The sequence below is a fragment of the Oncorhynchus gorbuscha genome, linkage group LG03, assembly GCF_021184085.1.
Source record: "Oncorhynchus gorbuscha isolate QuinsamMale2020 ecotype Even-year linkage group LG03, OgorEven_v1.0, whole genome shotgun sequence".
NCBI lineage: Eukaryota > Metazoa > Chordata > Actinopteri > Salmoniformes > Salmonidae > Oncorhynchus > Oncorhynchus gorbuscha.
In genome coordinates, this window is record NC_060175.1 from 95587773 (window position 1) to 95611683 (window position 23911).

General features: G+C 45.5%; 1 protein-coding gene across 3 annotated transcripts in view; it reads right to left on the reverse strand.

Moving 5' to 3' along the window:
- LOC124032298 (serine/threonine-protein kinase WNK3-like) overlaps positions 1–23911 on the reverse strand; it is a 113350-nt gene that overhangs the window by 77577 nt on the left and 11862 nt on the right. For all 3 annotated transcript variants that reach the window (XM_046344586.1, XM_046344587.1, XM_046344585.1), the window contains exon 2: positions 11229–12533. In XM_046344586.1, the coding sequence (XP_046200542.1) occupies positions 11229–12011 (783 nt within the window). In that variant the 5' untranslated portion in view covers positions 12012–12533. The remainder of the gene's footprint in view (positions 1–11228; positions 12534–23911) is intronic.

The window sequence follows — 23911 nt, forward strand, 5'->3', positions numbered from 1 at the left end:
CTTTCCCCTGACCGGACTACTATGGCCCTTTCCACCTGACCGGACTACTATGGCCCTTTCCCCCTGACCGGACTACTATGGCCCTTTCCACCTGACCGGACTACTATGGCCCTTTCCACCTGACCGGACTACTATGGCCCTTTCCCCTGACCGGACTACTATGGCCCTTTCCACCTGACCGGACTACTATGGCCCTTTCCCCTGACCGGACTACTATGGCCCTTTCCACCTGACCGGACTACTATGGCCCTTTCCCCTGACCGGACTACTATGGCCCTTTCCACCTGACCGGACTACTATGGCCCTTTCCACCTGAACGGACTACTATGGCCCTTTCCACCTGACCGGACTACTATGGCCCTTTCCCCCTGACCGGACTACTATGGCCCTTTCCACCTGACCGGACTACTATGGCCCTTTCCCCCTGACCGGACTACTATGGCCCTTTCCCCCTGACCGGACTACTATGGCCCTTTCCACCTGACCGGACTACTATGGCCCTTTCCACCTGACCGGACTACTATGGCCCTTTCCACCTGACCGGACTACTATGGCCCTTTCCCCCTGACCGGACTACTATGGCCCTTTCCCCCTGACCGGACTACTATGGCCCTTTCCCCCTGATTGACACTTTTCTGTGCTATTATATTATCTTGTTGTGGTTGTTTGACCTTTGATCTTTGTCTTTAATCCAATAGAGTTTCTCCTCTCCCCGCAGGGTCTGAGCTGAGTGAACACATGATAATGCCACCTTTAACTAACCTTGTTGTCCCTAATCTAAAGCACCCAGAATCCAATCTCGATTAGAGAGTCTGTCACAGAAATACCATGTTTCCCCCAACTGGAGCCTTGGATGGTGTGTGTATGCATGTGTGTGTATGCATGTGTGTTTTTTGTCTACGCATGTGTGTGTGTGCATGCATGTGTGTTTGTGTATGCATGTGTGTGTGTATGCATGTGTGTGTGTGTATGCATGTGTGTGTGTATGCGTGTGTGTGTGTGTGTGTGTGTGTGTGTGTGTGTGTGTGTGTGTGTGTGTGTGTGTGTGTGTGTGTGTGTGTGTGTGTGTGTGTGTGTGTGTGTGTGTGTGTGTGTGTGTGTGTGTGTGTGTGTGTGTGTGTGTGTGTGTTCGAGAGAGAAAGAGAGAAAGAGAGAGAGAGCATTAGCACCTCTGTGTGTGGACATGACATAAATACTAAGGTGAATCCTCAGGAGGCCAGGCTTCCCTGGCTGGTTGCGGTTTCTAAGAAGACACTTTAAATCACTCCCACATCCCTAACGATTGTCTCATAGCAACCTTTTACTGCGGTAAAGCGTCCCTAAGCAACCCCTTTCTTCAGTAAAGCGAACCTAAAAGCCGTTCCATCTCCTCTCTGGTCGGAACGGAAGATGGTGGAAGCGGATGTTTTGTTTGAAACTGATGGCGTGTCGAGTAGATATAATAGTCAGGAGAAATAGATTCCAGTGTAGAATCCAAATTTACATACGTATTCAGACCCTTACACAGTACTTTGTTGAAGCACCTTTGGCAGTGATTATAGCATAGAGTCTTCTTGGGTATGACGCTACAAACTTGGCACACCTGTATTTGGGGAGTTTCTCCTATTGTTCTCTGCAGATCTCTTAAGATATGTCAGGTTGGATGGGGTGCATTGGTGTACAATCTGGGGTTTGGCTGGGCTACTCAAGGACATTCAGAGACTTGTCCCGAAGCCACTCCTGTGTTGTATTGGCTGTGTGCTTAGGGTCATTGTCCTGTTGGAAGGTGAACCTTTGTCCCAGTCTGAGGTCCTGAGTGCTCTGGAGCAGGTTTTCATCAAGGGTCTCTCTGTACTCTGCTCCGTTCATCTTTGCCTCAATCCTGACTAGTCTCCCAGTCCCTGCCACTGAAAAACATCCCCACAGCATGATGCTACCACCACCATGCTTCACCGTAGGGATGGTGCCAGGTTTCCTCCAGATGTGACGCTTGCCATTCAGGCCAAAGAGTTCAATATTGGTGTCATCAGACCAGAGAATCTTGTTTCTCCAAGCAAACTGTCATGTGCTTTTTACTGAGGAGTGGCTTCCGTCTGGCCACTCTACCATAACGTCCTGATTGGATGAGTGCTGCAGAGATTGTTGTCTTTCTAGAAGGTTCTCCCATCTCCACAGAGGAACTTTAGAGCTCTGAGTGACCATCGGGTTGGGTTCTTAGTCACCTCCCTGACCAAGGCCCTTCTCCCCCAATTGCTCAGTTTGGCCGGGCGCCCAGATCTATGAAGAGCCATGGTGGTTCCAAACTTCTTTCATGGAAGAATGATGGAGGCCACTGTGTTCTTGAGGACCTTCAATGCTGCAAAAATGTTTTGGTACCCTTCCCTAGATCTGTACCGCAACACAATCCTGTCTCGGAGCTCTACAGACAATCCCTTCGACCTCATGGCTTGGTTTTGCTCTGACATGCACTGTCAACTGTGGGACCTTATATAGACAGGTGTGTGCCTTCCCAAATCATGTCCAATCAATTGAATGTACTACAGGTGGACTCCAATCAAGTTGTAGAAACATCTCAAGGATGATCAATGGGAACAGGATGCACCTGAGCTCAATTTCAAGTGTCATAGCAAAGGGTCTGAATACTTAAGTAAATAAGGTATTTCTGTTTTTTTGTTTGAACAAATTTGCAAAAATGTCTAAAAACCTGTGCTGGCTTCATCATTATGGGGTATTGTGTGTAGATTCCTGAGGATTTAAAAAATATTTTTGATTAATTTTAGAATAAGGCTGTAACATAACAATATAATATATATATATATATATTATATATATATAATATAACTCGATCCCTCCGATGTCAACAACTACAGACCAGTATCCCTTCTTTCTTTTCTCTCCAAAACTCTTGAACGTGCCGTCCTTGGTCAGCTCTCCCGCTATCTCTCTCAGAATGACCTTCTTGATCCAAATCAGTCAGGTTTCAAGACTAGTCATTCAACTGAGACTGCTCTTCTCTGTATCACGGAGGCGCTCCGCACCGCTAAAGCTAACTCTCTCTCCTCTGCTCTCATCCTTCTAGACCTATCGGCTGCCTTCGATACTGTGAACCATCAGATCTTCCTCTCCACCCTCTCCGAGTTGGGCATCTCCGGCGCGGCCCACGCTTGGATTGCGTCCTACCTGACAGGTCGCTCCTACCAGGTGGCGTGGCGAGTCTCCTCACCACGCGCTCTCACCACTGGTGTCCCCCAGGGCTCTGTTCTAGGCCCTCTCCTATTCTCGCTATACACCAAGTCACTTGGCTCTGTCATAACCTCACATGGTCTCTCCTATCATTGCTATGCAGACGACACACAATTAATCTTCTCCTTTCCCCCTTCTGATGACCAGGTGGCGAATCGCATCTCTGCATGTCTGGCAGACATATCAGTGTGGATGACGGATCACCACCTCAAGCTGAACTTCGGCAAGACGGAGCTGCTCTTCCTCCCGGGGAAGGACTGCCCGTTCCATGATCTCGCCATCACGGTTGACAACTCCATTGTGTCCTCCTCCCAGAGCGCTAAGAACCTTGGCGTGATCCTGGACAACACCCTGTCGTTCTCAACTAACATCAAGGCGGTGGCCCGTTCCTGTACGTTCATGCTCTACAACATCCGCAGAGTACGACCCTGCCTCACACAGGAAGCGGCGCAGGTCCTAATCCAGGCACTTGTCATCTCCCGTCTGGATTACTGCAACTCGCTGTTGGCTGGGCTCCCTGCCTGTGCCATTAAACCCCTACAACTCATCCAGAACGCCGCAGCCCGTCTAGTGTTCAACCTTCCCAAGTTCTCTCACGTCACCCCGCTCCTCCGCTCTCTCCACTGGCTTCCAGTTGAAGCTCGCATCCGCTACAAGACCATGGTGCTTGCCTACGGAGCTGTGAGGGGAACGGCACCTCAGTACCTCCAGGCTCTGATCAGGCCCTACACCCAAATAAGGGCACTGCGTTCATCCACCTCTGGCCTGCTCGCCTCCCTACCACTGAGGAAGTACAGTTCCCGCTCAGCCCAGTCAAAACTGTTCGCTGCTCTGGCTCCCCAATGGTGGAACAAACTCCCTCACGACGCCAGGACAGCGGAGTCAATCACCACCTTCCGGAGACACCTGAAACCCCACCTCTTTAAGGAATACCTAGGATAGTATAAAGTAATCCTTCTCACCCCCCCCCTCTTAAAAGATTTAGATGCACTATTGTAAAGTGGCTGTTCCACTGGATGTCATAAGGTGAATGCACCAATTTGTAAGTCGCTCTGGATAAGAGCGTTTGCTAAATGACTTAAATGTAAATGTAAATATCATATGCCAGCTGAGGCGAAATGCTGCAATTGTGGTGGCAAACATGCAACGAATTCCTGAAGTGCTCTTTTATGGTGAAGGAGACAGAGGTGACAAGAGTAAGGGCTGTCTAGTGTGTCTCCTAGGTGGAGAAAGTGTGAAGAATTTTCCTCGTTCACTACCCATACAGTAGATGGCAGTATGCACCTAGAAACATTTGTTTGCGGACCATCATAAAACCAGAAAATAAGAAGACCGGTCGGAACCAGTCGTACCTGGATAGGTTACTCTCTAGGCTACACTAGCTCCATCCAGCTCTCTAGGCTACACTAGCTCCATCCAGCTCTCTAGGCTACACTAGCTCCATCCAGCTCTCTAGGCTACACTAGCTCCATCCAGCTCTCTAGGCTACACTAGCTCCATCCAGCTCTCTAGGCTACACTAGCTCCATCCAGCTCTCTAGGCTACACTAGCTCCATCCAGCTGTCCCTCGCCTGGCTGTCTGGCTCATTCTAAACACACACACACACACACACACACACACACACACACACACACACACACACACACACACACACACACACACACACACACACACACACACACACACACACACACACACACACACACACACACACACACACACACACACACACTGATACATTCCCACACAGTGTGGATTGAGTGGATTTGGGTGGATTGGATGGATTTTGGGGTGGACTGGGTGGATGGGGTCGATTTGGGGTGGATTGGGTAGACTGAGTGAATTTGGGCTGGATTTGGTGGACTGGGAGGATTTGGGCTAGATTGGGTAGACTGGGTGGATTTGGGCTGGATTGGGTAGACTGGTGGATTTGGGCTGGATTGGGTAGACTGAGTGGATTTGGGCTGTATTGGAGTGGATTTGGTGGATTGGGTGGAATGGGTGGTTTTGGTGGAATGGGTGGTTTGGGTGAATTTGGGCTACATTGGGTCAGGCCGGTGTGGGCTCAATGGGCTGACAGGAGAAGAGAAGGTTGGGGTGAGCAAGCCAGTGGGGTGGGTTTTTGGGGTTTCTACCCTAGCCCAGACCGCCCCAGACCAGTTAGTTGTGCTGTCTGTGCAGGGTTTTTGGAGTTTCTACCCTAGCCCAGACCGCCCCAGACCAGTTAGTTGTGCTGTCTGTGCAGGGTTTTTGGGTTTCTACCCTAGCCCAGACCGCCCCAGACCAGTTAGTTGTGCTGTCTGTGCAGGGTTTTTGGGGTTTCTACCCTAGCCCAGACCGCCCCAGACCAGTTAGTTGTGCTGTCTGTGCAGGGTTTTTGGGGTTTCTACCCTAGCCCAGACCAGTTAGTTGTGCTGTCTGTGCAGGGTTTTTGGGGTTTCTACCCTAGCCCAGACCAGTTAGTTGTGCTGTCTGTGCAGGGTTTTTGGGGTTTCTACCCTAGCCCAGACCAGTTAGTTGTGCTGTCTGTGCAGGGTTTTGGGGGTTTCTACCCTAGCCCAGACCACCCCAGACCAGTTAGTTGTGCTGTCTGTGCAGGGTTTATGGGGTTTCTACCCTAGCCCAGACCGCCCCAGACCAGTTAGTTGTGCTGTCTGTGCAGGGTTTTTGGGGTTTCTACCCTAGCCCAGACCGCCCCAGACCAGTTAGTTGTGCTGTCTGTGCAGGGTTTTTGGAGTTTCTACCCTAGCCCAGACCGCCCCAGACCAGTTAGTTGTGCTGTCTGTGCAGGGTTTTTGGGGTTTCTACCCTAGCCCAGACCAGTTAGTTGTGCTGTCTGTGCAGGGTTTTTGGGGTTTCTACCCTAGCCCAGACCGCCCCAAACCAGTTAGTTGTGCTGTCTGTGCAGGGTTTTTGGGGTTTCTACCCTAGCCCAGACCAGTTAGTTGTGCTGTCTGTGCAGGGTTTTTGGAGTTTCTACCCTAGCCCAGACCGCCCCAGACCAGTTAGTTGTGCTGTCTGAGCAGGGTTTTTGGGGTTTCTACCCTAGCCCAGACCGCCCCAGACCAGTTAGTTGTGCTGTCTGTGCAGGGTTTTTGGGGTTTCTACCCTAGCCCAGACCGCCCCAGACCAGTTAGTTGTGCTGTCTGTGCAGGGTTTTTGGGGTTTCTACCCTAGCCCAGACCGCCCCAGACCAGTTAGTTGTGCTGTCTGTGCAGGGTTTTTGGGGTTTCTACCCTAGCCCAGACCGCCCCAGACCAGTTAGTTGTGCTGTCTGTGCAGGGTTTTTGGGGTTTCTACCCTAGCCCAGACCGCCCCAGACCAGTTAGTTGTGCTGTCTGTCCAGGGTTTTTGGGGTTTCTACCCTAGCCCAGACCAGTTAGTTGTGCTGTCTGTGCAGGGTTTTTGGGGTTTCTACCCTAGCCCAGACCGCCCCAGACCAGTTAGTTGTGCTGTCTGTGCTGGGTTTTTGGGGTTTCTACCCTAGCCCAGACCAGTTAGTTGTGCTGTCTGTGCAGGGTTTTTGGGGTTTCTACCCTAGCCCAGACCGCCCCAGACCAGTTAGTTGTGCTGTCTGTGCTGGGTTTTTGTTCCCGCCTGACAGGCACCCACTGTAATTAACTCCCTGGATCACTCTGTATACTCACTCTCGCAGACAAAGAGGGAGGGAGGGAGGAGAGAGGGAGGGAGGGAAAGAGAGGGCTAGCGAGAGAGGTGTGAGAGTGTGGCACTCACACAAATCCAACCATGTGTGTGTGTGTGCATTAGCCAGACTGCCACTCTCTGGGAGTCATGCCATGTTAATCCTCTATTTGGCTCATCAGTCTCTAACTCTCTCTCCATCCCTCCCTTCCTCCCACGCTCTCCCTCTCTCACTTCATCTCTCTCATTTTAAACAGTTTTCATAAGGTAGAAAAGGCCTAGAGTATGTTTGCAAATCCAGATCAAGAACACTGTTTTCATTACTTGAGATAAGGGCCAATGCAGAGTTCATACAATCATAGTGCAGGTTTCCTTCTCTGGTGGTACAATAAACATGTTACTACCAAAGTAAATGGTACACACTAGTACTACTGCCTCAGTAAGTCTCTGGTTGAGGATGTCTGGCTTTCCTAAGTGCTTAGGTATGGTTGGCTGCTGCTGACTGCCTTTGATGGTGTGACCAGTTGGAGTGGTAAGTGATCTAAACCAGAGCGGTCGGTTGGCTGGTGGGACTGATTTACGGTAAGAGCAGAGCTGGTGGTCATAGCTCTACAAGCAGTCTAGTGGTAACACCCAATGTGATTTACGGTAAGAGCAGTAGGGACAGAGCTGAAAGGTGGAAGGATACAGAGGTTGTTATGTGTGGAGCCCCGTGATCTAGTGGTCTAATGGTAACACAGTTCACATAGCACACATAAATATCTGTCTGTCGCCCCAGGAGACGGGACATCAATCCTCCCTACTGGGTCTCCTCTCCTCATTCATCTACCCCTCTACTTCAATACTGTCTGAATAAAACATTACAAATATTTGAAAACGCAGTACTGTTATTAAACAGGGAAATCGAGCTAAAGGCTAGAGAGGAGCAATGGAGGTGGTTAGTCTTATAAGCAGTGCTCTAACACAATTGCATTTCAATTCGTTCAATTCAAGAATTAAACTGAAATTTCAATTCCAAACAATTTGCTTCATTACTTTTCATTAAGGAAAATGAAATGGAATTGACCCATAGGGCTCTGGTCAAAAGTAGTGCACTACACAAGGAATAGGGTGCCATTTGAGAGAGAGTTTGGACACAGCTGCTATGTAGCATTAGCTCCACAGCCAACACCTACCACAGCCGTGGTAGACTAGCCTACTAGCCTTTCTACACAGCCGTGGTAGACTAGCCTACTAGCCTTTCTACACAGCCGTGGTAGACTAGCCTACTAGCCTTTCTACACAGCCGTGGTAGACTAGCCTACTAGCCTTTCTACAGAGTCGTGGTAGACTAGCCTACTAGCCTTTCTACACAGCCATGGTAGACTAGCCTACTAGCCTTTCTACACAGTCGTGGTAGACTAGCCTACTAGCCTTTCTACACAGTCGTGGTAGACTAGCCTACTAGCCTTTCACGCGGAGTGTACCTACTACTACTATATCATGCATTTTTCATGTGTTCCTGAGTGCAGCAAAAGTACACCCCCCCCTTTCTCTCTGTCTCTCTGTCTCGCTCTCTCTCTGTCTCTCTCTCTCTCTTTCTGTTTCCAATGTGCTGCTGTGAGTCTGAATCTCAGACTGAATAGTTAGCAGACAACAGGCTGAGATTATCCCAGGGAAGAGAGAAGCTCCTGAGAAGACTCTTGGGAAGCATTAGGTGTGTGTGTGTGTGTGTGTGTGTGTGTGTGTGTGTGTGTGTGTGTGTGTGTGTGTGTGTGTGTGTGTGTGTGTGTGTGTGTGTGTGTGTGTGTGTGTGTGTGTGTGTGTGTGTGTGTGTGTGTGTGTGTGTGTGTGTGTGTGTGTGTGTGTGTGTGTTTTTGTGTGTGGGTCCTGGGAAGATGTCAACTGACTTGAAGTCATGCATTATGGTGTGTGTAATTTAATACAAAAGTAATAGCTATAGATTTTCCAAACAGACCAGTAAAATCAGCACAATATATTGTTGCTATTGATTAGTACTACCTCCCTACACCTTCCATGCCATTACCTCTAGAGACCACTCACATGTAATTAACATACTTACTCACTGTTGCAATAAAGCAGAAATCAAACCGTGGCATAAATAAAACTGATCCGAACCAAACCAAGCTGTACTGATCTGGCCTGCATAAAACTGAGCCGAGCCAAACCAAGCTGTACTGATCTGGCCTGCATAAAACTGAGCCGAACCAAACCAAGCTGTACTGATCTGGCCTTGCATAAAACGAACCAAACCAAGCTGTACTGATCTGGCCTGCATAAAACTGAGCCGAACCAAACCAAGCTGTACTGATCTGGCCTGCATAAAACTGAGCCGAGCCAAACCAAGCTGTACTGATCTGGCCTGCATAAAACTGAGCCGAACCAAACCAAGCTGTACTGATCTGGCCTGCATAAAACTGAGCCGAGCCAAACCAAGCTGTACTGATCTGGCCTGCATAAAACTGAGCCGAGCCAAACCAAGCTGTACTGATCTGGCCTGCATAAAACTGAGCCGAGCCAAACCAAGCTGTACTGATCTGGCCTGCATAAAACTGAGCCGAACCAAACCAAGCTGTACTGATCTGGCCTGCATAAAACTGAGCCGAGCCAAACCAAGCTGTACTGATCTGGCCTGCATAAAACTGAGCCGAGCCAAACCAAGCTGTACTGAGCTTGTCTGCATAAAACTGAGCCGAGCCAAACCAAGCTGTACTGATCTGGCCTGCATAAAACTGAGCCGAGCCAAACCAAGCTGTACTGAGCTTGTCTGCATAAAACTGAGCCGAGCCAAACCAAGCTGTACTGATCTGGCCTGCATAAAACTGAGCCGAGCCAAACCAAGCTGTACTGAGCTTGTCTGCATAAAACTGAGCCGAGCCAAACCAAGCTGTACTGAGCTTGTCTGCATAAAACTGAGCCGAGCCAAACCAAGCTGTACTGAGCTTGTCTGCATAAAAAACTGCTGTAGCCTGCAGCCAAACCAAGCTGTACTGATCTGGCCTGCATAAAACTGAGCCGAGCCAAACCAAGCTGTACTGAGCTTGTCTGCATAAAACTGAGCCGAGCCAAACCAAGCTGTACTGATCTGGCCTGCATAAAACTGAGCCGAGCCAAACCAAGCTGTACTGATCTGGCCTGCATAAAACTGTACTGATCTGGCCTGCATAAAACTGCCAAACCAAGCTGTACTGAGCTTGTCTGCATAAAACTGAGCTGTACTGAGCTTGTCTGCATAAAACTGAGCCAAACCAAGCTGTACTGATCTGGCCTGCATAAAACTGAGCCGAGCCAAACCAAGCTGTACTGATCTGGCCTGCATAAAACTGAGCCGAGCCAAACCAAGCTGTACTGAGCTTGTCTGCATAAAACTGAGCCGAGCCAAACCAAGCTGTACTGATCTGGCCTGCATAAAACTGAGCCGAGCCAAACCAAGCTGTACTGAGCTTGTCTGCATAAAACTGAGCCGAGCCAAACCAAGCTGTACTGATCTGGCCTGCATAAAACTGAGCCGAGACAAACCAAGCTGTACTGAGCTTGTCTGCATAAAACTGAGCCGAGCCAAACCAAGCTGTACTGAGCTTGTCTGCATAAAACTGAGCCGAGCCAAACCAAGCTGTACTGATCTGGCCTGCATAAAACTGAGCCGAGCCAAACCAAGCTGTACTGATCTGGCCTGCATAAAACTGAGCCGAGCCAAACCAAGCTGTACTGATCTGGCCTGCATAAAACTGAGCTGCATAAAACTGAGCCAAACCAAGCTGTACTGAGCTTGTCTGCATAAAACTGAGCCGAGCCAAACCAAGCTGTACTGATCTGGCCTGCATAAAACTGAGCCGAGCCAAACCAAGCTGTACTGAGCTTGTCTGCATAAAACTGAGCCGAGCCAAACCAAGCTGTACTGATCTGGCCTGCATAAAACTGAGCCGAGACAAACCAAGCTGTACTGAGCTTGTCTGCATAAAACTGAGCCGAGCCAAACCAAGCTGTACTGAGCTTGTCTGCATAAAACTGAGCCGAGCCAAACCAAGCTGTACTGATCTGGCCTGCATAAAACTGAGCCGAGCCAAACCAAGCTGTACTGATCTGGCCTGCATAAAACTGAGCCGAGCCAAACCAAGCTGTACTGATCTGGCCTGCATAAAACTGAGCCGAGCCAAACCAAGCTGTACTGATCTGGCCTGCATAAAACTGAGCCGAGCCAAACCAAGCTGTACTGATCTGGCCTGCATATGCATCCATCATACTTACTGGAGGCGTGCTGAAAATAACATATCCAAGGCAGTACAATTTGTTTTGGGTCGGCACAATGTCTGAAAAGTGTCTAGCCTCGAGAGAACTAGAAAGAGAGAGTATTGATCTTTACCTGTAGTTCGCACCAGGCCACCTCCACCCAGGTCTCAGTGTCTAGGCCTTTGTAAACGGTCTTAAAGGCTCCCCTCCCCAGCTCAATGTCAAACTTCAGAAACCTCCCCCCCGGCGAGGTGGCCACGGCCTTCATCTCTGCCTCCTCCTCCTGCTCCCTGTCCCTCTCCTTCCCCGTCTGGGCAGGGGCGGAGGAGGGGGCGTCCTTGGCCCCGGGGTCCTGGGTGGTGCTGGGGCTGGATGGGTCATGGTGAGCGGTGTCATGTCCTAGGGCTGCGGAAGCTGAGGCGGCTGTGGCGGTAGCGGCCTGGGCCCCGGTAAGGGTGAAGACTGAATCCAGGTGGGGGGCGGAGTGGGACACCTCTGGGGGGTCTGCTGCTACCTCGTCCTCCTCCTCGCAGATCTCCACACTCTTCCTGAAGAAACGCTTCTCTCTCCTCAGCCTCGGCCCGTGACCTCCTGACCCTGAAGCCACCACGGTCGCAGCCGGGGATGAGGGTGTGGAGAGAGACATAGGTCTAAACGGAGGTATCTCCTCTTCCTTAACATCTCTGTCCTCCATTTCTCCTCGCCCTCCTCTACTTCCGCCTCCTCTTGGTCCTTCTCCTGTATCCCTACCCTCGGCGGCTCTCCTCTCCTGAGCCTGGGAGGAGGGGAAGTCAGAGGGGGTACTTTGCGTCCTTTCCCTCCTGCCATCCCCCTGCTCCGTCTCCTCCTCTCGCGCTCCATCAGTTTTCTCTGAGGAGTCCTCTGTCCCAGTGGGTTCTCCAGGGTCCGTCGCCATGGGGATGCCCCTCCTGCTCCCCGTCCTCTCCTCCTCCGACCCTCTGGTTCTTGTTCAGTCCCCGTCTCTCCTCTCTTTCTGTGGTCCTCTTCTTACCCACCTTCTAGGTTCTCTGGCTGCTGTTGTTCCAGTGTTGCTGGTGACTACGGGGCTGGGCCCTGCCACTAGAGGCTCCCGTCCTCCTCTCTCCTTTCTTTAGAGTCTTTACAGAGGCATAAAGAGGATGAGCAGCACAGTGCTTCTTATCTCCACTCCGTCCTAGCTTTCTGTCCTTACTTTCTTTCTCTCCATCTCCTAAAGTGCATACCCTTTCCTGTGCACCTTACCAAGGGGACTAAAGTCAATAGGCACCTCAATAAAGCCTCGCCTCAGCCAACCTTACTATATACACACGCTGAGGCAGAAGAAAGTGTTTAATGTCTCTGGGAAAGAGAGGGAAGCTGAGGGAAGCTGGGGCCTCTTCCTCCTCTTATAGATAATCTTCTCTGTCAAAGTCTTTAGGTGAATCTCCTCAGGTAAATCCTGTGAAGAAAACAAACAAACACATTAGTATTCAGCAGGCTAGTATAGCGACATGCGAATAACTTTCCACTGTTCAAGTCATATTCAAATCATTCATTTCCAAGAACACCAGTTTCAGTTTGTTGTTTGAGATTGTTTTTGTTTGATGTTCTGGGTATGATGGTGAGGTCAGTGGGGGACTGCACAGAGGGAGGATCTGAGAATAAGCAAAGTTCTCAGCTATATCCTGGTACTATATTCCTTTCCACAGTCAGTCCTTCCTGTCAAAGAATGCCTGCTCACCATGTGTAAAATCCTATCAAATCAAATTGTTCTTATTAATGGAGAAATGTTCATACACTCCTCAGAGGAATGGTTTCCTCATTTTGAATGTAACTTATTCCTAATAGGACACTTTAAACACTGCCTAGCTAGCACCAATTTATGCTGTTACTCCCAGGCATTTCCCCAGTGTATGTTCCATCTCAAGTGTTGATTGCCTTCTAAAAAAGGCAATATTCTGCAATGTATTTTCTATTTCTGCAGTTTGTGCCATAGCTAGTAGCAAAATGTTATCTTCTAAATTGCTACAATCCCTAATTTGCCAGCCAGCCGATACCGACTGTTTCTTTCAGTTTCAACCCTCATAAGTGTGCTGAAGAAATTCTCCAGTAATAGGATGCTGGATAACGCAGATGGCATATTCCATGTTTCCAGTGTTTTTGGGTTCATTCTGAAGACTGTCAGGTGATTCATTCATTTTGGATTGGGGTGGCAGGGTAGCCTAGTGGTTAGAGCGTTGGAGTAGTAACCGGAAGGTTGCAAGTTCAAACCCCCGAGCTGACAAGGTACAAATCTGTCATTCTGCCCCTGAACAGGCAGTTAACCCACTGTTCCTAGGCCGTCATTGAAAATAAGAATTTGTCCTTAACTGACTTGCCTAGTTAAATAAAGGTAAAATAAAATGCTACAAGCTGCCCATGTGTGTATGGTGAGACTTGAGATAATGTAGGCCTACTCTGAGGAAAGGAACCATTAAAATCTGTTCATCAAAAACCCTGATTACAGGGCCGGTTAAGCAAAGTTTTCTACAGCCCAGCACCCCTAAAAAGTGTTCAGACTTCATAGACTAAGGAATCTGTCATATTGTATAGTTTCACTTTGAGTTTGTCATCAATCAGAATTTAGTGAGTGTTGCAATTTTAGTTGTGTTTGGTGGGGACCAATGGTGGAGACCATAAGTCAATACAACGGTACTAAATCCTGTTCTGATGATTAAAAATGGATGATTCAGTACTATGGACCATTCATTCATTCATTATTCATTCATGAGCAGAGGGATGCTCTTAGCGATCTGTCAACTCTTAGTGATATCTGTCAACTCGTACTTGTAGCTACTCCATTACACAGTAAAAGCCTTTTCGTCCTGCTGAAAGGTTATTGCCCTGCTGAAAGGTTATTGTCCTGCTGAAAGGTTATTGTCCTGCTGAAAGGTTATTGTCCTGCTGAATCTGTTGGAAAGCAGACTGAACTATTTTGCTTGTACTTAGCTCTTTTCCATTACTTTTTATAAATAAAAAAACTCCCTAGTCCTTGCTGATGACAAGCATACCCATAACGTGATGCATCCACCACCATGCTTGAAAATATGAAGACTGGTACTCCGTGATTTGTTGTATTGGATTTGCCCCAAACAGAAAGCTTTGTATTCAGGACATAAAGTTAATTTCTTTGCCACATATTTGTTGTCTGAACAGGCTTCCTTATTTTTTACTGAGGTTAGTATTGTGGAGTAACGACAATGTTGTTGATCCATCCTCAGTTTTCAATCACAGCCATTAATCTAAGGTAACTATTTTAACATCACCATTGGCCTCATGGTGTAATCCTTGAGCGGTTTCCTTCCTCTCCTGCAACTGAGTTAGGAAGGACGCCTGTATATTTCTTGTGACAGGGTGTATTAATACACTGTCCAAAAGCTCAATTCATAACCTCACCATGCTCAAAGGGATATTCAATGTCTGCTTTTTTTTACCCATATACCAATAGGTGCCCTTCTTTGCTACACATTGGAAAACGTCCCTGGATCTGTCTTTAAAATTCACTACTCGACTGAGGGAACTTACAGATAATTGTATGTGTGGTGTACAGAGATGATGTAGTCATTAAAAATAATCATTTTAAACACTATTATTACACACAGAGTGAGTCCATGAAACGTATTATGTGACTTAAGCACATTTTTACTCCTGAACTTATTTAGACCATAACAAAAGGGTTGAACACTTTGTTAATACATTTCAGCTTTTTATTTTTTATTAATTTGCACACATTTCGAAGAACATAATTCCACTTTGACAATATGGGGTATTGTGCGAAGGCCAGTGAAACAAAATCTAAATTTAATCCATTTTAAATTCAGGCTGTAACACAACAAAATGGGGGAAAAGTCAGAGGGTGTGAATACATTCTGAAGGAACTGTACATTACTACTCAGACCCATACAGTACAGTAATACATTGCAAGCTCCTCCATCTGTGGCCTACATTAAGGCTATAGTCTGTTTACAGAATGAGGATTGAGACAAAGATGAAAGGTAGACACTATAACTATAAAGAGCACAAACTCTATTCTGTCTGTAGATACATGTCATAGAGGTACTGTAGGTCCAGCTGCTGTCTAGTCAGGTAGCTACAGTAATAGTATTCCAAACCTCTCAATTGACTTATACCTCTTTCACATTACAGTGCTAACCTGAACTTTTCTCTCTGTCCTTTCCTCTCCTTTGACCTTATCAATTGATGTGACCACAAACAAGGGAAAGGAACCAGAGTGGAGACAAACATATTATATAGGACAGACATTAGCCTGGTCCCAGAACTGTTTGTGCTATCTTACCAACTCCTATAGTCATTGAAAATTAATTAGACATGACAGCACAAAAAGATCTGGGACCAGACAGTGGGGAATGGGGACAAACATTATATAAGTGAGTCGATGAATGAGACAGACATGGGTCGATAGGTAAGGCCTCAGCAGGAAATAGGTGACACGAGGGAATATCTCCTTTAAACAAGAGCTTATTCCCCAGTGTCCCCAGGGCAAGGAGTTCCCATGGAACAGAGTTATCACAGTGCATCAAACACATTCACACTGACACAGCCCATCCCTCTCTCCCTCACAGTCACTGACTCTCTCCTACACACACATTTACAGACACGCAAGCACACACACAGACATGTATACATGCACACGCATAAACACACACAGACATGTATACATGCACATGCATAAACACACACACACACACACACACACACACACACACACACACACACACACACACACACACACACACACACACACACACACACACACACACACACACACACACACACACACACACACACACACACACACACACACACACACACACACACACACACACAAGTATTGAATTTCAAGCACAGATTCAACTACAAAGAGCAGGGAGCTTATCGAAAGCCTCAAAGGGAACGGCAGTGATTGGTAGATGGGTAAGAATAACAAATCAGACATTGAATATGTCATTAAGCATGGTCAAGATAATAATTATGCTGTGGATTATGTATTAAACCACCCAGACACATCAAAGATCTAGTCGTCCTTCTGAACTGAGCTGCAGGACAGGAAGGAAACTGCTTAGGGATGTCACCATGAGGCCATTGGTCATTTTAAAACGGTTACAAAGTTCAATGGCTGAGACAGGAGAAAACTGAGGATGGATCAACAACATTGTAGTGACTCCACAATAATGACCTAAATGACAGATAGAAAAGAATGATAGAAATAATCCAAACATGCATCAAAGTAATACTGCAAAAAAAACAAAAAGGAATACACTTTTTGGCCTGAATGCAAAGCCTTATGTTTGGGGCAAATTCAACACAAAACATCACAGTGTAACAGCTTCCTTATTTTCAAGCTTGGTGGTGGCTGCATCCTGGTATGGGTATGCTTGACATCGGCAAAAACTGGGGGGTTTTTCAGGATGAAAAGAAACGGGATGGAGATATTCTAGAGGAAAACCTGCTTCAGTCTGCTTTATACCAGGAATTCACCATTCAGTGGACACTAGCTTACAACACAAAGCCAAATATACACTGTAGTTGCTTACCAAGAACACAGTGAATGTTCCCGATTGGCCTAGTTACAGTTTTGACTTAAACCTGCTTGAAAATATGGACTTGAACATTTCTGTCTAGCCATGATCCCCAACCCCTTGACAGAACTTGTAGAATTTTGAAAAGAATAATGGGAAAATATTGCACAATCCATGTGTGCAAAGATTTTATAGACTTTCCCAAGAAGACTCATAGCTGTAATCTGAGGCTGGCACTAAGACAGCATTGAATGAGCTGTATTCTGCCATAAGAAAACAAGAAAACGCTCACCCAGAGGAGGCGCTCCTAGTAGCTGGGGACTTTAATGCAGGGAAACTTACATCCATTTACCAAATTTCTATCAGCATGTTAAATGTGAAACCAGAGGAAAAAACACTGGACCATCTTTATTCCACACACAGAGCCGCATACAAAGCTCTCCCTCACCCTCCATTTGGCAAAGCTGACCATAATTCTATCCTCCTGATTCCTGCTTACAAGCAAAAATTAAAGCAGGAAGCACCAGTGACTAGATCAATAAAAAAGTGGTCAGATGAAGTAGATACTAAGCTACAGGATTGTTAGCACAGACTGGAATATGTTCTGGGATTCCTCCAATGGCATTGAGGAGTAACCACATCTGTCATTGGCTTCATCAATAAGTGCATCGATGACGTCGTCCCCACAGTGACCATACGTACATACCCCAAACAGAAGCCATGGATTACAGGCAACATCCGTACTGAGCTAAAGGCTACAGCTGCCGCTTTCAAGGAGCGGGACTCTAACCCGAAAGCTTATAAGAAATCCAGCTATGCCCTTTGACAAACCATCAAACAGACAAAGCATCAATACAGGACTAAGATCGAATCGTACTACACCAGCTCTGACACTCTACGGATGTGGCAGGGCTTGCAAACCATTACAGACTACAATGGGAAGCACAGCCGAGAGCTGCCCAGTGACAAAAGCCATGTTAAATGTGAAACCAGAGGAAAAAAGACGAGCTAAACTACTTCTATGCTCACTTCGAGGCAAATAATACTGAAACATGCATGAGAGCACCAGCTGTTCCTGAAGACTGTGTGATTACGCTCTCCGCAGCTGATGTGAGTAAGACCTTTAAACAGGTCAACATTCACAAGGCCGCAGGTCCAGACAGATTAACAGGACATGTACTGTGAGCATGTGCTGACCGCCTGGCAAGTGTCTTCACTGACATTTTCAACTTCTCCCTGTCCGAGTCTGTAAAACCAACATGTTTTAACCTGTTACTCCTACCCCCTACTTTTTCGAACATTCTGTTAAAAATCGCGCAACATTTCAGCGCCCTGCTGCTCATGCCAGGAATATAGTATATGCATATGATTAGTATGTGTGGATAGAAAACACTCAGACGTTTATAAAACTGGTTAAATCACGGCTGTGACTATAACAGAACGTGCGTTTCATCGAAAAGCGCAGGAAAATCTGATCACTGAAAATTGGAAAATATATCAATGCGCCACTTGCATGTATTGTCTATGGGAAAGCAAATTACCTGGAGCCGAGATTGCAATTCCTACAGCTTCCACACGATGTCAAAAGTCTTGTCATTTGCCTAGGCTTTGTTTCTTGGTCAAACGAAGAAGAGACAGCCCATTTCTTCAGGTCTCGGACCGGATATTTTGGTTGAGATTTACCCGGACATTATTTCCAGACGTACCCCTATAGAATATACTTCGCCTCGTGATCAATTTGATCGCTTATTAACGTTTACTAATACCTAAAGTTGCATTACAAAAGTATTTCGAAGTGTTTTGTGACACAAGTTTATCGTCGACTTTAAAAAAAAAAAAAAAAAAAAAATGACGTTACGTTATAAGACGCAATTTTTTTTCGTTTATCACACAGTCTTCATAGATCGATATCTAGGCTATATATGGACCGATTTAATCGAAAAAAAGACCCAATAGTGATTATGGGACATCTAGGAGTGCCAACAAAGAAGATGGTCAAAGGTCATGAAGGTTTTATATTTTATTTGTGCGGTTTGTGTAGCGCCGACTATACTAATTATTTTGTTTACGTCCCCTGCGGGTCTTTTGGGGTGTTACATGCTATCAGATAATAGCTTCTCATGCTTTCGCCAAAAAGCATTTTAAAAATCTGACTTGTTGCCTGGATTCACAACGAGTGTAGCTTTAATTCAATACCCTGCATGTGTATTTTAATGAACGTTTGAGTTTTAACTAGTACTATTAGCATTTAGCGTAGTGCATTTGCATTTCCAGATGTCTAGATGGGACGCCTGCGTGTCAGGTAGGAGCAAGAGGTTAAGCAGACCACCATAGTGCCTGTGCCCAAGAACACTAAGGTAAGCTGCCTTAATGACTACCAACCGGTAGTACTCACATCTGTAGCCATGAAGTGTTGGTCATGGCTCACATCAACACCCTTATTCCAGAAACCCTAGACCCACTCCAATTTGCATACCGCCCAAATAGATCCACAGATGATGCAATCACTATTACACTCCACACTGCCCTTTCTAGAGGTCGACCGATTAATCAGAATGTCCGATTAATTAGGGACGATTTCAAGTTTTCATGACAATCGGAAATCGGTATTTTTGGGTGCCTATTATGCCTAATTAAAAAGAAATTACACATTTATTTCATCTTTATTTAACTAGGCAAGTCAGTTAAGAACACAATCTTATTTTCAATGACGGCCTAGGAACGGTGTGTTAACTGCCTCGTTCAGGGGCAGAACGATAGATTTTCACCTTGTCAGCTCAGGGGATCCAATCTCGCAACCTTACAGTTAACTAGTTTGACGCAATAACGACTTGCCTCTCTCTCGTTGCACTCCACAAGGAGACTGCCTGTTACGCAAATGCAGTAAGCCAAGGTAAGTTGCTAGCTACCATTAAACTTATCTTAAAAAACAATCAATCATAATCACTAGTTAACTACACATGGTTGATGATATTACTAGATATTATCTAGCGTGTCCTGCGTTGCATATAATCTGACTGAGCATACAAGCATACAAGTATCTGACTGAGCAGAGCTAGGCAGAAGCAGGCGCGTAAACATTCATTCAAACAGCATTTTCGTGTGTTTTGCCAGCAGCTCTTCGTTGTGCGTCAAGCATTGCGCTGTTTATGAATTCAAGCCTATCAACTCCCGAGATGAGGCTGGTGTAACCGAAGTGAAATGGCTAGCTAGTTAGCGCGCGCTAATAGCGTTTCAAACGCCACTCGCTCTGAGCTTGTGGTTGTTCCCCTTGCTCTGCATGGGTAATGCTGCTTCGAGGGTGGCTGTTGTCGTTGTGTTCCTGGTTCGAGCCCAGGTAGTGGGGAGGAGAGGGACGGAAGCTATACTGTTACACTGGCAATACTAAAGTGCCTATAAGAACATTCAATAGTCAAAGGTTAATGAAATACAAATGGTACAGAGAGAAATAGTCCTATAATTCCTATAATAACTACAACCTAAAACTTCTTACCTGAGAATATTGAAGACTCATGTTAAAAGGAACAACAAGCTTTCATATGTTCTCATGTTCTGAGCAAGGAACTTAAACGTTAGCTTTCTTACATGGCACATATTGCACTTTTAGTTTCTTCTCCAGCACTTTGTTTTTGCATTATTTAAACCAAATTGAACATGTTTCATTATTTATTTGAGGCTAAATTGTTTTTATTGATATATTATATTAAGTTAAATTAAGTGTTCATTCAGTATTATTGTAATTGTCATTATTACAAATAAATAAATAAAAATCATCAGATTAATCGGTATCTGCTTTTTTGGGCCTCCAATAATCGGTATTGGCATTGAAAAATCATAATCAGTCGACCTCTAACCCTTTCCCAACTGGACAAAAGGAACACCTATGTGAGAATGCTATTCATTGACTACAGCTCAGAGTTTAACACCATAGTGCCCTGAAAGCTCATCAGGCTAAGGACCCTGGGACTAAACACCTCCTTCTGCAACCGGATCATGGACATCCTGACGGCCGCCCCCAGGTGGTAAGGGTAGTCCCCTCCTGTACTCCCTGTTCACTCATGACTGCACTGCCAGGCACAACTCCAACACCATCATTTAATTTGCCGATGACACAACAGTGGTAGGCATGATCACCGACAATGACGAGACTGCCGATAGGGAGGAGGTCAGAGACTTGGCCATGTGGTGCCAGGACAACAACCTCTCTCTCCCTCAGCGTGATCAAGACAAAGTAGTTGATTGTGGACTACAGGAAAAAGAGGACCGAGCACGCCCCCATTGTCATCGACTGGGCTGCAGACCGCAAGAGTCTACAGAGGGTAGTGCGAACGGCCCAGTACATCACTGGGGCCAAGCTTCCTATTACAGGAGGTGTCAGAGGAAGGCTCTAAAAATTGTCAAAGACTCCAGCCACCCTAGTCATAGACTGTTCTCTCTGCTACCGCATGGCAAGCGGTACCGGAGCGCCAAGTCTAGGTCCAAGAGGCTTCTAAACAGCTTTTACCCCCAAACCATGAAACTCCTGAACATCTAATCAAATGGCTACCTAGGCAATTTTCATTGCTCCCCCCTTTTACACTGTTGCTACTCTGTGTTGCTATCATCTATGCATCGTCACTTTAAGAACTCTACCTACATGTACATATTACCTCAACTAACCGGTGCCCCCGCACATTGACTCTGTACCGTTACCCCCCTGTATATAGTCTTGCTATTGTTATTTTACTGCTGCTCTTTAATTACTTGTTACTTTTATTTCTTATTCTTATCCATATTTTTTAAAACTGCATTGTTGGTTAGGGGCTCATAAAGTAAGCATTTCACTGTAAGTTCTACACCTGTTGTTTTCGGCGCATGTGACAAATAAAATTTGATTTCAATACCGCCAAAGGTGATTCTAACATGTATTGACTCAGGGGGTTGAATACTTATCTCATCCAGGTTTATTAGTGTTTTATTTTCATTAATCTTTCTGAATGTTTGGAGAAAAAAAAGACAATTAATCCCGATTTGTAACACAATAAAATGTGAAGAAATCCAAGGGGGGTAAATACTTACCTAATCAACGTATTTTAGTGGTTTATTTTTCAACAATCATAATTTTGTATCCATAGTATTTTGTGTAGATGGACAAAAAATGACAATGAAATCAATTTTAATCCCTCTTTGTGGCATAATAAAATGTGAAGAAATCCAAGGGGGGTGTAGACTTTTCTTTAGGCACTGTATGTATGTATATATATATATATAATAATAATATAATATTTACAGTGCCTAAAGAAAAGTCTACATCGGTATCGGCGTTGAAAAAATCATAATCGGTCGACCTCTAGTGTGTATATTATGATTTTTTCAACGCCGATACCGATTATTGGAGGACCAAAAAAGCCGATGCCGATTTTTAAATGTTTTATTTGTAATAATGGCAATTACAACAATACTGAATTAACACTTATTTTAACTTAAGATAATACATCAATAAAATCAATTTAGTCTCAAATAAATAATGAAACATGTTCAATTTGGTTTAAATAATGCAAAAACAAAGTGCTGGAGAAGAAACTAAAAGTGCAATATGTGCCATGTAAGAAAGCTAACGTTTAAGTTCCTTGCTCAGAACATGAGAACATATGAAAGCTGGTGGTTCCGTTTAACATGAGTCTTCAATATTCCCAGGTAAGAAGTTTTAGTTTGTAGTTATTATGGGAATTATAGGACTAATTCCCTCTATACCATTTGTATTTCATATACCTTTGACTATTAGATGTTCTTATAGGCACTTTAGTATTTCCAGTATAACAGTATAGCTTCCGTCCCTCTCCTCACTCCTTCCTGGGCTCGAACCAGGAACACAACGACAACAGCCACCCTCGAAGCAGCGTTACCCATGCAGAGCAAGGGAAACAACTACTCCAAGGCTCAGAGCGAGTGACGTTTGAAAACGCTATTAGCGCACGATAACTAGCCAGCCATTTCACTTCGGTTACACCAGCCTCATCTCGGGAGTTCATAGCCTTGAAGTCATAAACAGCGCAATGCTTGACGCACAACGAAGAGCTGCTGGCAAAATGCAAAGAAAGTGCTGTTTGAATGAATGTTTACGTGCCTGCTTCTGCCTACCATCAGATACTTAGATACTTGTATGCTTGTATACTCAGTCAGATTATATGCAACGCAGGACACGCTAGATAATATCTAGTAATATCATCAACCATGTGTAGTTAACTAGTGATTATGATTGATTGATTGTTTTTATAAGATAAGTTTAATGCTAGCTAGCAACTTACCTTGGCTTACTGCATTCGCGTAACAGGCAGTCTCCTTGTGGAGTGCAATGAAAGAGAGAGGCAGGTCCTTATAGCCTTGGACTAGTTAAATATGCGGTTGCAAGATTGGATCCCCCGAGCTGACAATGTGAAAATCTGTCGTTCTGCCCCTGAACGAGGCAGTTAACCCACCGTTCCTAGGTCATTGAAAATAAGAATGTGTTCTTAACTGACTTGCCTAGTTCAATAAAGATTAAATAAAGGTGTAAAAAATATTAATATAAGTTTTGTTTAAATATTCCAAATCGGTGCCCAAAAATACCAATTTTCGATTGTTATGAAAACTTGAAATCGTCCCTAATTAATCGGCCATTCCGATTAATCGGTCGACCTCTAATACACACACAACTGTACCATACGTGCGTGCACACAAACACATGTCCTCTTTAAAAATACAAATAAATCCTGACACCAGGGAAATGACCTCCCAAATTGGCAGCAAATATGATCAATATCAGTGGTCATAAGAGATAAGGATAACAAACAAAATACTGTTTAGACAAACCTGGTTTTGGGAGGCTTTGTATGGTGAGTGTGTCCCAAATGGCAACATATTTCCTAAATAGTGCACTACTTTTTACCAGGGCCCTGCTCAAAAGGAGTGCACTATATAGGAAATAGGGTGCATAAGTCTCTGGTCTAAAGTAGTGCACTATATAGGGAATATGTTGCCATTTGGATCGTAGACCCTGTGTTTTTGTGTGAAGGAACATGTTCACAATCACATCATGTCACTGCTGGTCTGAATCTCATCCATTCAGCCTTGCAGTAATGGAGTTACATCAAGTAGGCCTACATGTAATGAGATCTGAACATCCAGCTGTGTTCTGCCTCCCTGTTCCTCCAGGCCCTTTATGGACCATATTAGGTGTGTACACTTGACATGCAGCCTAATATATATATATTTTTAATGCACAGCAGAAATCATCATG